This window comes from Sebastes fasciatus, chromosome 23, assembly GCF_043250625.1.
Source record: "Sebastes fasciatus isolate fSebFas1 chromosome 23, fSebFas1.pri, whole genome shotgun sequence".
In the NCBI taxonomy this organism is placed as follows: domain Eukaryota; kingdom Metazoa; phylum Chordata; class Actinopteri; order Perciformes; family Sebastidae; genus Sebastes; species Sebastes fasciatus.
The window spans coordinates 16,395,017-16,407,392 of record NC_133817.1 but is presented as its reverse complement, the minus strand read 5'-3'; the positions used below and the strand labels follow the sequence as shown (position 1 = coordinate 16,407,392).

Sequence of the window (12,376 nt, the reverse complement as noted above, 5' to 3'; positions counted from 1 at the left end):
ACAGACTTGACTTCTTGTCTCATTCTAATCTTGTTCTCTAATGACCATCAAAACATTTCCTGAACGCGATTGCATCAGGCAATGTGGCAACTACGCATGACTCAGGCATATATGCGGTTTCAAGCGTTCAGTTTTACTTTAATTCCACCATCAGGAACAGGTAGAGTTGGCCACCACAACCATTACTCATATCGTATCGTACTGATCCGTCCTAATACAATAGATCAAAAGGTGATGCCTGTATTAGGATGTTCTAGCTGTGCAGTGTTTGGTGTCAGTATTCCAGCTTCTCCTCTGTGTTCCTTTGACTTATTATCACTACCAATCACTTAGGATCTGACCTGCATGTAAAAAACACAATCCCTGTACTTACACACCCTGCCTAACCCCAGTACTGTGCCTGTACTGTTGTACATGCCACACTACAAACTGTGTATATGCATACAGTTGGTATCGTTGTGCATATATCCGTTGTCGTATATATTGACGTGTGCATGTTTGCATACACAAGAAGAAGACTAAAAACTGATCACTAGAGAACAGCAGATGTACCTTGTGTTTGCACTCATGTACGATTTCTAGTCAACCAGCTGCAAACGTGTTCTGATTGTTTCTTGTTTTTCTTTCTCCTTGTTGCCAATCTCTCATCCTCGTCCTCCACCCTTTTATTTCCTACAACATCTCGTCCTCTCTGTCCATCTTTCCATCTGTCTTTCTATAAATCTGTTCCACAGCAGCAGGTTCAGGCTCAAACCCTCCAGTCCACTCCAGGACCCCCTCTGGTCCCTGTCACTACCCAGCCGCCTCCTCCCGGGACCTCCCAACAGGTAAGACAACTAAAAGAAGTCACTTTTTATACATCCAAACTTCCCTTCTCTTCTCTCATTTCATCACTTCACTCCCGTTTTTTAATACCACATCCCCTTGATGTCCAAACCCCATAAAGATAAAATACTAAAATAACTCCTCCCTATTTCTCGTGCTGCTTATACAGCAATAACTCGAATGTCGGCTTTCCCTTTGAAGTCGCTGCCTTTGCTTGAAGGTAGCGACTCCCACAGAGCTGGCACTCTGCCTGCAGTAATGCCACAGTCTTACTGGAGGACCGTGTTTACCCCCAGCACGAAACCACTGCGGTGAACTAATTGCAGCCCTAAACTGATTTGATTGAGCGTGAAATTGGATGTTAATCGGAGATCAAATGTTTCTCGTCAGAAAAAGATGGAATGAATTACGTTTCCTTATTTGAACTAGCAAAACAGCCATTTCCCCATAATTCCATTCACCATGTTTACATAACAGTTGTACTCCAAACCAGAGGTGTGAATCGCCACAATAGGATATTTACCACGATACTTAAGTCACGATATTGCGATTTATTATGTTTTTTCAACTGCAAATTATGCAGTTTGTCAACATCTGTTTTATTTAATAAGATACAGTTTTCACTCTGTTCATCTCAGAGTTTTCATTCACATATCTTGAGGTCAGAGGTCAAGCTACCCCTTAGAAAATGGCCATACCAGTTTTTCCTCGCCAAAATTTAGCATAACTTTGGAGCATTATTTAGCGTTCCTCCAGACAAGCAATGGCTGGTACCAATCAATTCCTTAGGTTTTCTAGCTTCATATGATACCTGTCTTCACTCTAGCTTTAAGACTGAGCCTGTTATAACCTCTGAAAGACAGAGTAGCAGCCGCTGGATTGCTAAAGTTCAATAGTTTATATAATCAAAGACCGTGAGGTCCATGTATCAATACAAGATTGCCATGTAAAATATCACAAAACTAGGCTGTATCGTTTTTTTTCCCCACCCCTATTCTAAACCTCAATGTTGCATTGACATTTTTAGAACATATTTTCATTGTTCTATCGGTCAACAACCTACCAGGGAGTTAACAATACAGGAGGTAATATATATCTAAATTTAATTACATCAAATTGATTTTCCCATTTTGGTTTCTCATAGGGATTTGAGTTTATCCAGGTTATTATAAGCAGGACAAGACCGGGAACTGTACTGTGCATGTAAATGTTTCTATTTATATATTTAGTAATTTCCTCTCTTTCTTTCTCTCTCCAGGTTATTTCATCCAGTCACAGTATTACATCAGTTCAGAGCCCCTCACACACATCGCTGCCGCAGGCGTCTTCACAGGTACGTAAAGCAGCACCACTAATTTAAATACATATGTAACATAACACTACATAAACACATTCCTAATGCACACAAGCTGACGCTGGTTCTTGGCAAACGGACTGACCATACATGTCTCCATTCATCTTTACCGACACACACACACACACACACACACACACACACACACACACACACACACACACACACACACACACACCTACCTGCTTTTACATATATTAATTATACACTTCAACATGTTCTCACGCATGCTAAGATCTAAGCTGAAGGCAATTTAATGAACACTGACTCAATACAATTGTCATGAATAACCCTCGGGGTTAGTTTAAGTTCCAAACAACTCAATGTTAGTCTTGTTTTCCCATACACTCTACTGTAGATGCATTCATACACAGAGACGCACACACAGTCAGTCTTCATATTCAATGCCAATCTTGGCCTATGTGTTATTATTGCATGTTTTGCTCGTCTTATTGCTTCTTTGTTTTCACTGTAAACGTCTTCGTCAGCTCAGTTTGTTTCTTCTGTTTTTCTTTCCGCTCTCTGGCTCGCTCATTGGCATGCTGCCCTGCACTTATCACCGGGTTTGTTCTTACGTGTGTTTATACATGCCTACACGCATGTATGCGTGCTTGTATGTTTGATATATGTGTTTGTGTGTGTTTAGTATTTTGACCTCAGTCCATCTCCAAGTATAGAACATCTTTATCTTCTGTACCAGCTAGCCCTGGTTCAGGTACTACAGTATAATATATATAGCAGTGTATGCAGATGTACTGTACGTACTGTAGGTGCCCTCGTGTGTCTCTAAGTGATTGTGTATCAGTGTGATCTGGTCGGTGAGGCTGTTTGACATCCCTCTTGTTTTTGTGATGTTAACTTTGGCTATAGCTCTGTGTTTTGTTGATGCTCCTACTGACCATCTGATCAAAAGCATGGATCGCAAATACAGTACATGAGCACATTTTTAGGTAATGAAAATGGGTATTATTTCCTGGATCAGAACTGATAAACAGTAAAAGGTGACTATTTGTAACAGTGGGCAGTGAAGAATCTTGAAAGGTCCGCAGCATCGACGTCTAGGCCAGTATCTAGTATTGTTTTACGGTGCTTTCACACCTAACCTGTTAGGTTCGGTTAAAACAAACTGAGGTCTGTTCTCCCGGTTAGTACGGTTCGTTTGGGCGGGTGTGAAAGCTGTCAGTCAAACCCTGACGCAGACCAAAAAAACGAACCAAGACCACTTGAACGAACCAACCACAGGATTTTATGATAACAAATATGTGATTTTAGCACGATTTCAAAAGCTAAACTACGAATAAATCCATCTGCTGATCATGAAATATGTTCGGGAAGCAATTTTATAATTGAGCTGTATAAGTAACACGTCAGCGTGGGTATTTTTCCTGATTAATAGGTCAAAAGCTATTAAAACTGCTGTGCTTGTATCCTACTCCGTGTCAGTTCATTAAGTCCATTAACAAGTATGTGACAGCGGTACCACAGTAATAAGCCCCAAATCATTACTGTACAAGACGCCTCCTCTTCGTCCCGTCTGTTAGTCATTGTTCATAACAGGCGCTCGATTTGCAGTCTAATAATCCTTATAATCTGTTATTAATGAAAGAACATAAATATGCACATTAGGAGCATTTAAGTGCTGTATAATCTTCTGTCAGTCACAGGAATTTGATTTCCCCACGTGGGTCCTGATGATACCGAATGACATTCACCAAAAGTGTCAGTCTGTATAACTCCATGTTTACTCCTCTGGTTCGTTTGTAAAAAGTCAGTGTGAACAGGAACCGGACCAGAACTAAAGTGCAAAAGTGTATCATTCATTTCCCCTTGAAATGAACCAAACTACAGGTGTGAAAGCACCCCTAAAGTAACAAAAGAAATACTCGTCTTGTTGAGATTCTTGCCGCCTGAGGATTTATAGGTGGCATTCTGTAAATTGATGCCGACAGTACAACAACAAAGTGAGCAATGCAGCGTGCAGAATTTTTTACCGTCTTCAGTTCAGAAATCATTAGATGGATAATAACATTTAAGTTTAATGTGCATCAGAAGTTTTAAGTGCATTTTGAGACGGTATCCGTCTTGTAAAGGATGATTCACAATGATCAGATGTACGAAGCATTTAAAGATGCAACAAGTTCATCAGCTTGATTTGCTGTTTGATTGTTTGGTTATGCACTATTATTTTTACCCTCAGATCTTTTTGTTGTGCATAAATAGACAAAAGAAATACAATGTAGGTTATTTAAAGGTACCCTGTGGAGTTTGACTTCTAGTAGCACTTTGGTGCAGTTTTAAAAAAAAAAATTGTGAGAGTTTTCTTACCGTCATGCACGCACGCGAGTGACGCACAATCGTGTCAATGGTTTCACACTATTGACGGATGGCTGTAGTGTGCCAAGATACACAACAATGTGCCAACAGAGACGGGGAGGATAAGACTGCTAGCTAGTAAACACAGATGTAAACTAAGCCGGTTTCAAACCTTTAAGTAAAAATCAACTTTTGTTAATTTTTTAGTTTGTTAGCTAATGTTTTATGAGGAGAGAAATGCATTTTGTAGGTAGGTTTTTAGTCCCGTGTCTCCATTTTAACATGGTGTTAAGAGTGTTGCTCATCTACATTGTCCAAAGAAGTTGCTTGCTCTTCCACTACCTGTAAAGCCGCACTCTACTTTGTCTGTACAGATCAGTTGTTTGTGGTTGCATGATCTCAGAGTCATGTGTTTTTTACACAACCGTCCTGTCACAACAGTTTGTCGTTTAATTTGAGATGTTGTCACTAATAGGCTTCATCAATGTTCCAGTTGTCTAGCTCGGAGAGTTGTTTGTCGAGGGTCAGTAATGGGTCAGTGAACTATAGTTGGCTCTTTCTCCCGGCGTCTTTATTTATATATACTGTATGACTTCAGACCAGCTTTAGCTCACTGTTCCATTACCATGGCGACTGACGTTAAATCTGCCTGTGCTCATCACATGTGATCCCTTGCCGGGTTTATCTATTTCCTTATCCTCCCCATGACGTTGCTCCCTCCTTTTCCTCCTACTCGTCCTCTGCCTTACCTACTTTCTCCCTTCTTTTTTCCTTTTCTGCCTCTTCCTTTTCCTACTTCTGGCCCTTCCTCCTCTTCTCAGCCCAGTGTAACTCCGTCTACCGTTTCCTTGGTGACCCTGCGCTCTTCGTCGCCGTCCCTCCCCGTTACCATGCCGACAGCGGCCGTGGCTTCCCCTCCCTCTCCTCTGCCACTCCCTGTTGGGGTTGTGGTACCTACTATTGTTTCCCCTGCTCCTCCTCCTCCTCCTCCTTCTTCTCCTGTGCCCAAACCTGTGCCTCAGCCGTTGGCCACGGTGGTACCAATCATCAGTGTAGTCACCGCCCCGCCTGATACTCCCATGGAAGCCCCTCCCCAGGTACTGGTTATAAACAGTCAGACCCACCACGTGATGCTGTCGTGTAGGCTGTTGAAATCATTTTCTAGAGCTTTGGATTATGAGTTAGGATTTTTAACATTGTTTGATAGAACTCCTACTTGTCTGAGATACATATTTGAAAGGGAAGATGGACTGCTAATTCTATAAGATGCAAGAACATTTTCGTATTCTTCTCCTAAAATCGCTCTTACTTTTTTCTGAGGTTTGCTCATAGGAGCGTGCCAAGTCTGACTGACCAAACTCTCAATTAAATATTGATAGCACAGCTGTCAACCAAGTATTAGACCAGCTCCATACTGTGACAGAAATAAAGAGGGAATGGTTTAATATGTTAGATGCTAAAAATACTCAAGCAAAAGCAGTCCATGACTAATATGAGAGGCGGTCAAGTGGACATGACACAGAGGTATCACGAGAGAAACTATTACAGGCTACAGTAGGTGATGTTACACTGACAATACAACAGAAGATTTGTGCCAAAACATAATTAGTCGTTATGATTCTTAAGTGTTTCCCCCCTGTGGAGAACGGCAGACTATCTGTACTTGAATCATTCGACAGGTTTGGACCTCATGAATTTTGTTCGTACCTGAGAGAAAATTCGAAAACCTCTCTGAAATCACTTGAATGTGCTACTTAAAGGACCAGTGTGTAGGAATTAGTTGGATCTATTGGCAGAAATGGAATATAATATTAATAAGTATGTTTTCTTTGGTGTATTATCACCTGAAACTAAGAATCGTGTTTTCGTTAGCTTGGAATGAGCCGTTTATATCGACATAGGGAGTGGGAGTCCGCCATGTTGCACCACCATCTTTCTACAGTAGCCCAGAACAGACAAACCAAACTCTTTTAACTTTTTCTGCTTGGGCTGGAGTCGATAACGTTACTCGCTCCTGTCGCCGCTGCCCTCTCTCTCTTGCTTCACCACTCACTTCCCACATACTCACACACTCTAAGCACTTTACTACAACAAATGACTCTAGAGAGGACCATTCACGCTTTTGCGTCGGCCACCGTAGCAATCCTAAACACTTGGCACACGAGAGAAGTTGTAATCTGCAGCCTCATCGCTAGATATCCCGCCAGATCCTACACACTGTTCCTTTAAGAACAAATCTGTTCATACGAGTGGTTCTTGCATTTGGCCAAATATCCTGCACAGCCTGCAGTAACAGTTTGGAAATCTGATCAGAGCGGTTATCATCTGATGTCTCAAATGTTTGGTATTTTGCAGTGGTACTGCATTTACAGTACTTGAATTTTATTGATCATTTATGACAACTAGTCTCACTATATGTGCTGACATATGCTGATTTGATTTGTATTGAGATAGAATAACTAGTTTGGTCTTTCAAGTTGAATGGCTTTTGTGGCTTGGTTTGAGTGTCGCAACACTGACTTACTTAAAAAACCCAGAGTCAAGCAGTAATTGTTGGAAAGGATTCAGGTTGTTGGAGTGACGTCAGTGAGCCAGAGGAAGATTTAAAACATCTGTAAAAACTGCAAGAGACAGTTTGAGTGGCTAGTAAATGATGTCTAATAGAATCGCTCAATCACTGTTTTTTCAGATTTATTTTTGGTTCAAATGCAAGAGTTGAGCTCTGTTTTAAATCAGACCATTTTTTTTTTCTAATTTCTAAGTCGTCATCAATTATAGACCTTAATTAGGAGTCAATTATTGGAGATTCTGTATGCACCTATTGAATACCATCCAGTTTACTCTCTCTTTTCTGGCAGTTCTTGCTTTGCTCCTTTTGTTCCATGCTCTAGTTTTAGTTGCTGTTCGGCCCAATTCTGCCGTTTTCTGTCTCACGACTGCTCTATATAGTTTATTTCAAATGTGTCCTCTAAAATCATGAAGACACTTCTTATTATATAGTTAGTTTTATCTCTTACTTTTGCTTATATTTCATGCTTTGCTGCTGTATTTTCTTCCCCCTAAATGCCCCTAATGTTGGTGATGATAGCGATCATATTGATCGTATGTGTACGTACACCTTTTTCATGTTCCTGTGTGTGTTTCAGTCTGCCTCTCAGTCTTCAGAGCTGTCCCAGTCCCAACTACAGCCACCTCAAGTTCTCTCATCCATAGAGAGGTAATACATGCATGCACAAGCAAACTCTCACACACACACAATGTCTGAACTGCAAAAACATTTTTTTATCAAATTTAATCCTCTGTTTCTCCTCACAACCTCAGTGGCCACTCTGAGACTTCAGGTCTGAGTGACGGCAACGAGGGAGGAGGAGGAGGTCGCCATGAAGGGCGCTCCACCAAGCGACATCAGAGGCGTTCTGTGCGAAGTCGATCTCGCCATGAGAAAATCTCCAAGGCGAAACTCAATGTCCTAAATGTAATTACACATCCCATAAATCCTCAGAATGACACAATAAATCCTCTTGTGTACTGTACCACTGTTGGTATTTATTGGTTGTAACAGAGTAATGGGTTGTGATAAACATAATGAGAAACATATAATTGAGATACTGTGTATGTGTGTGTGTGTGTAGATCTCCAACCGAGGAGACAGGGTAGCAGAGTGTCAGCTCGAGACCCACAACAGGAAGATGGTGACCTTCAGGTTTGACCTGGATGGAGACAACCCTGAGGAGATCGCCCAGATCATGGTACACACACCAACACTGGTTTCATTTTCTCCACCACTCTTTTGATTCATTTACTCTCCAACTGTATTAAAGGGATAAGTCTGGTGTTTTGAAGAAGGATTGTATGAGGTACTTATCCATAGTCAGTGTATTACCTACAGTAGATGACGGTCGGCATGCCCCCAGTTTGGAGAAACAGACAGGAGTTACCGCACGGAAGCAAAGCAATGTACTGCTGTGGACAGCAAAACGTATTTTAGCCACCTAAAAGAAAGGCCCACCTAAAAAAAATCAATATCAGTTTAAGTGTACTTTTCGGTTCACCTTGCCGTGAGACAGCTATACAATTTATGTTTCGAACGGGGAACTGAAGATGTTATCTATGCTCTCGCCAAAGCCACCAGACTCCGTTGAAAAAAACAGTAATTTTACCTCGCAGAATACAGGGGTTGCTGGTCTACCGCTGCCTCGATCGGTTAATTTGTTTGTGTTATTGTGTGATAAGTACCTCATACATCCCCACTTCACAACACCCGAACCAACTCTTTAATATCTTAGTGCCGCAGTACAAATGCTGAAATATGCTTCACATGCCAGTATGCGTGCTATCTACTCTTTGTCACCCAAAACCATTGAATTACACATAATTGCTGTTCTCCTTGTGCTTTTCATTGAGAGAGCAGGTTCCCACACAAAGCAAAATTATACCTCGGTGACCGAGCACTGGCATTGGAAGCACAAACCAGCTTTGTTTCTGTCACATATTATACTCTCATCTTAATATGACTTTGTCACTCCAGGTCCAGAGCGAGTTTATCCTGGAGAGTGAGAGGGAGTCGTTCATCGAGCAGGTCAGAGAGGTGATAGAGAACGCAGATGAGAAGGGGCTGGAGAGAGACACGAGCAGCCAGGTAAATACAACACTTGGTCTTCATTTCTTTCTCTCTTTTTGTGTTTGTTTTTTTAGGGGTTGCTGGTGTTGGTTTTGGTTTGTTGGTTTTGATAGACAAAATGCTGAAATAGCTGCTAATATACACACTGTACAGTATAGCACTATGTATCTTTCAGTGTTTATTTCATGTTGTGTTGTTGATCTACAGATGGCAGGTGATATGGCGCAGCAGATTCCTGTTATATCTGTCCCCATGCCAGGTAAAACGAACAAAATAAAAAGCCTTAGAATAACTGCAGGCACCAGTTTGAGTACCAGTGGGGCAACAGGATGGCACACCTGACTTTAAGCATCTGTGTCAACAAGCATTCACACTGCAGGAGTGCCCTTGAACGCAGCACCGAGTTCCTGCCAAAGCTATAGACGAGACAGAATTTTTGCACAGTGATTTTCCATATTTTCTCTTTTAAAACTTCTATTTTGTATCCACAAAGCTTCCTGTTGCTTATTTTGTAGATGAACTGGTGGTGTAGAATAATAATATTTGCATATTATTCTCTCAGAGATTAACGCATAACAATGCTATGTATTGACATTCATCTCTTCCCAGACATCGCTCCAAGCGCATCAGCACAAGTGGTCCATTCAGCAGGTCGGAGGTTCATCGTCAGCCCCGTACCTGAAGCCAGGCTGAAGGAGTTTCCCGCCTCTCCTTCTCCTGCCCCCGCACCTCCCGTTGAAACAAGTAAGGGTTGTGTGTGTGTGTGTGTGTGTGTGTGTGTGTGTGACCTTCAAAAGTCAGCTCACAGTTAATTTGTTTTCTTTTCCTCCATTAATGACCACTTATATTACTTGCCCTGTTGGAATCCCAGAAGACGTTAGTGTTAAGAAAATTAATGAGATGTTATTATAACGATGGAATTCTAAAATAAGAGCCAGGTTGTAAAAGAAGCAGAGTTTTCCTTCAATTTAATGTGAAGCACACACATGTACAGTAGATGACAGTGTACTTAGTCGCACCCTCATCAGATTAAGCTGTAATGCTTTTAGAGGAAATTGCCAAAGTGTGTCCAAATGCAATAACACTCTGGCATTTACTTAATGTGATACCATAGGATCTCCTAGTAGAACATTGGAATATGAATAGCTGTAAGAACTAAAGCAGTGATTCAAAAACTTTTAGTTCTTCTCAGTCCTTCCTAAAGAGCACTGGGACAAATCCAATCAGGACCACGAGACTGAAGGTAGCCAACTCATAAGTGGTTAAATATCTTCCCTCCTATGACCTTGATGCTTGCTGAAAGCTGTCCATCTGTAACACAGTAAACATGTCTCAATGAACCAAAACTGACTGAGTGGGATTCAAACCTAGAATTATTAGTAAGTCACTGACGTAACCGTCTCAAGACAGCCTTCTTTATAACCCAAAAATTGCTAGGGATGCACAATATGGATTTTTTTTCTACCGATACCGATAATTACCTGCTACTCATGGCTGATACTGATAAGAAAACCAATAATTTCACATTTTAATATTTTAGAAAGAAGTTCAGAACCTGTAATTTATGCACACCTGAAAAGATTCTTCTTCTTCTTCTTCTTCTTCTTCTTCTTCTTCATGTTTATTTGCAGATCGCAAGCCAACTTTAAAGGTGCATGCCTCCACCTGCTGTAGATAGCGCTTGTTAAGTCAATGAAAGCAATTTTGCTGCGTATTATCAGCCAATAATTTCGTGGCTCATAATGTCATTATCGGAATAATACATAATAATATAAATTTCCCATTATTGGCAGATTTATCATGCCCCATATATATATCGTGCATCCCTAAAAAATTGCCTTTAAAAGCGTATTCCACCAAATTAAAATTGCACTCCCGTAACATTGTTGGAGTGAAGTTCCCCTTTAACTACTATGCTTCCTTTTGAAAGTTACCTTCGTGGACATATGACCTGTCCTATTTGGAAAACTAGCCCCTATTTTAATCTCCAAGTCAGTGAAAACAAACCATGAAAAGTATTTACAAGTAAGAGCAAAGACTATCTTACAGTGACCAGGACGGACTTTGGGGGTTAAAACACTGTTTCTTTGTTTCCAGTTCCTCCAGCTTCAGCTCCAGCTCCATCTCAGACTCCGGCCCAGGGTGTGGCGTTGTCCCAGTCTGCTGGAGCAATCAGCCTACATCAAGCCTTCTCTGAGCTCAGACAGAACCAGACTCCGATTGATCCCGGACCCAGCACCGCCCCAGCCTCCATCCACTCCACCCATCCTCCTCTGCAGCCTGCAGCAGCTTCTGTCCCCTCGCAGGCCAGCACAGTCGCTCCCACTGTGGACCCCACTGCTGGACTCGTCCCTTCTAATTTAAACCAGGCACTGGAGCAGGTCTTGGATGCCTCTCTTCCTCCCCCTTCCTCCTCCACCCCCTCCTCTATGCCCGCTGTCTGTCTCAGCCCTCCTTGCTCCTCCTCCCCTCCTCCTACTGTGGTGAATCAGCCCATCCTTCAGTCACAGGCTGTGTCCCAACCCCAGGGACAGGTGCAGGTCCAGGGGCAAGCACAGATTCAGCCCCAGGCTTTCACCCAGCCTCAGTCTCAAACCGCCTCTGCTGTCGTTGCTACTTCAGCGCCCTCCGCTTTGCCACCTGCCAGCATTTCCCCAACGATGCTCACATCCCCTCCTCCCACCCAGACTCTTCCTCCCGTATCCTCCCCTCCCTCCTCCACTCTTCCAGCCAGTGAAGTCTCCTCCGATCATCCATCAGTCTCTCCCACCTCCTCCTCTACTTTCATCCCCACCACTGCCATCCCAGGCCCCCAGCTCGCTCCCTCCACTGCCTCCCATCCCTCTCCCCCTTCCTCCACCTCTTCCTCCTCCTCCCCCTTGGGGCTCCAGCCAGTGACCACCAATGTTCCTTCAGTCCAGCCAACCTTGGTCCACTCCCAGCCACAGACGGCAGCCCTGCCTGGGCAGACGCACACACACTCTGGGGAATGCGATGCAAGGTGAGAGATGTTTATTTGATTAACTTTTTAGGACTTGGACTACTTTTTTGTGTACCGACTGAAATATTTCTGTGGCAATGAGTATCGAAAACAGTCACGTACCAAAAGCAGGCATGGATAGCTTGCTCAGTTTCATACTCTTCTTTATTTATTCTCTGTTTTATATCATAGTTTTAGACTCTGTCTGTGTTTTCTTTGGGCTTTTCTCATTGGTTTAAAGTGTGCAGGGCTCACTGATGTCATGACTTCCATGCACTAATTA

At 42.4% G+C, this 12,376-nt stretch overlaps 1 protein-coding gene across 11 annotated transcripts in view; it reads left to right on the top strand.

Annotated features, from left to right (window-relative positions):
• wnk1b (WNK lysine deficient protein kinase 1b) overlaps positions 1 to 12,376 on the top strand; it is a 114,305-nt gene that overhangs the window by 81,379 nt on the left and 20,550 nt on the right. For 9 of the 11 annotated variants that reach the window (XM_074624943.1, XM_074624942.1, XM_074624936.1 and 6 more), the window contains 10 exons: positions 735 to 827; positions 2,084 to 2,158; positions 5,314 to 5,589; positions 7,639 to 7,709; positions 7,814 to 7,967; positions 8,125 to 8,241; positions 9,021 to 9,131; positions 9,321 to 9,372; positions 9,723 to 9,857; positions 11,211 to 12,114. In XM_074624943.1, coding sequence (XP_074481044.1) covers positions 735 to 827; positions 2,084 to 2,158; positions 5,314 to 5,589; positions 7,639 to 7,709; positions 7,814 to 7,967; positions 8,125 to 8,241; positions 9,021 to 9,131; positions 9,321 to 9,372; positions 9,723 to 9,857; positions 11,211 to 12,114 — 1,988 coding nt within the window. The remainder of the gene's footprint in view (positions 1 to 734; positions 828 to 2,083; positions 2,159 to 5,313; positions 5,590 to 7,638; positions 7,710 to 7,813; positions 7,968 to 8,124; positions 8,242 to 9,020; positions 9,132 to 9,320; positions 9,373 to 9,722; positions 9,858 to 11,210; positions 12,115 to 12,376) is intronic. The other 2 variants (XM_074624937.1, XM_074624941.1) reach the window with 2 other exon arrangements.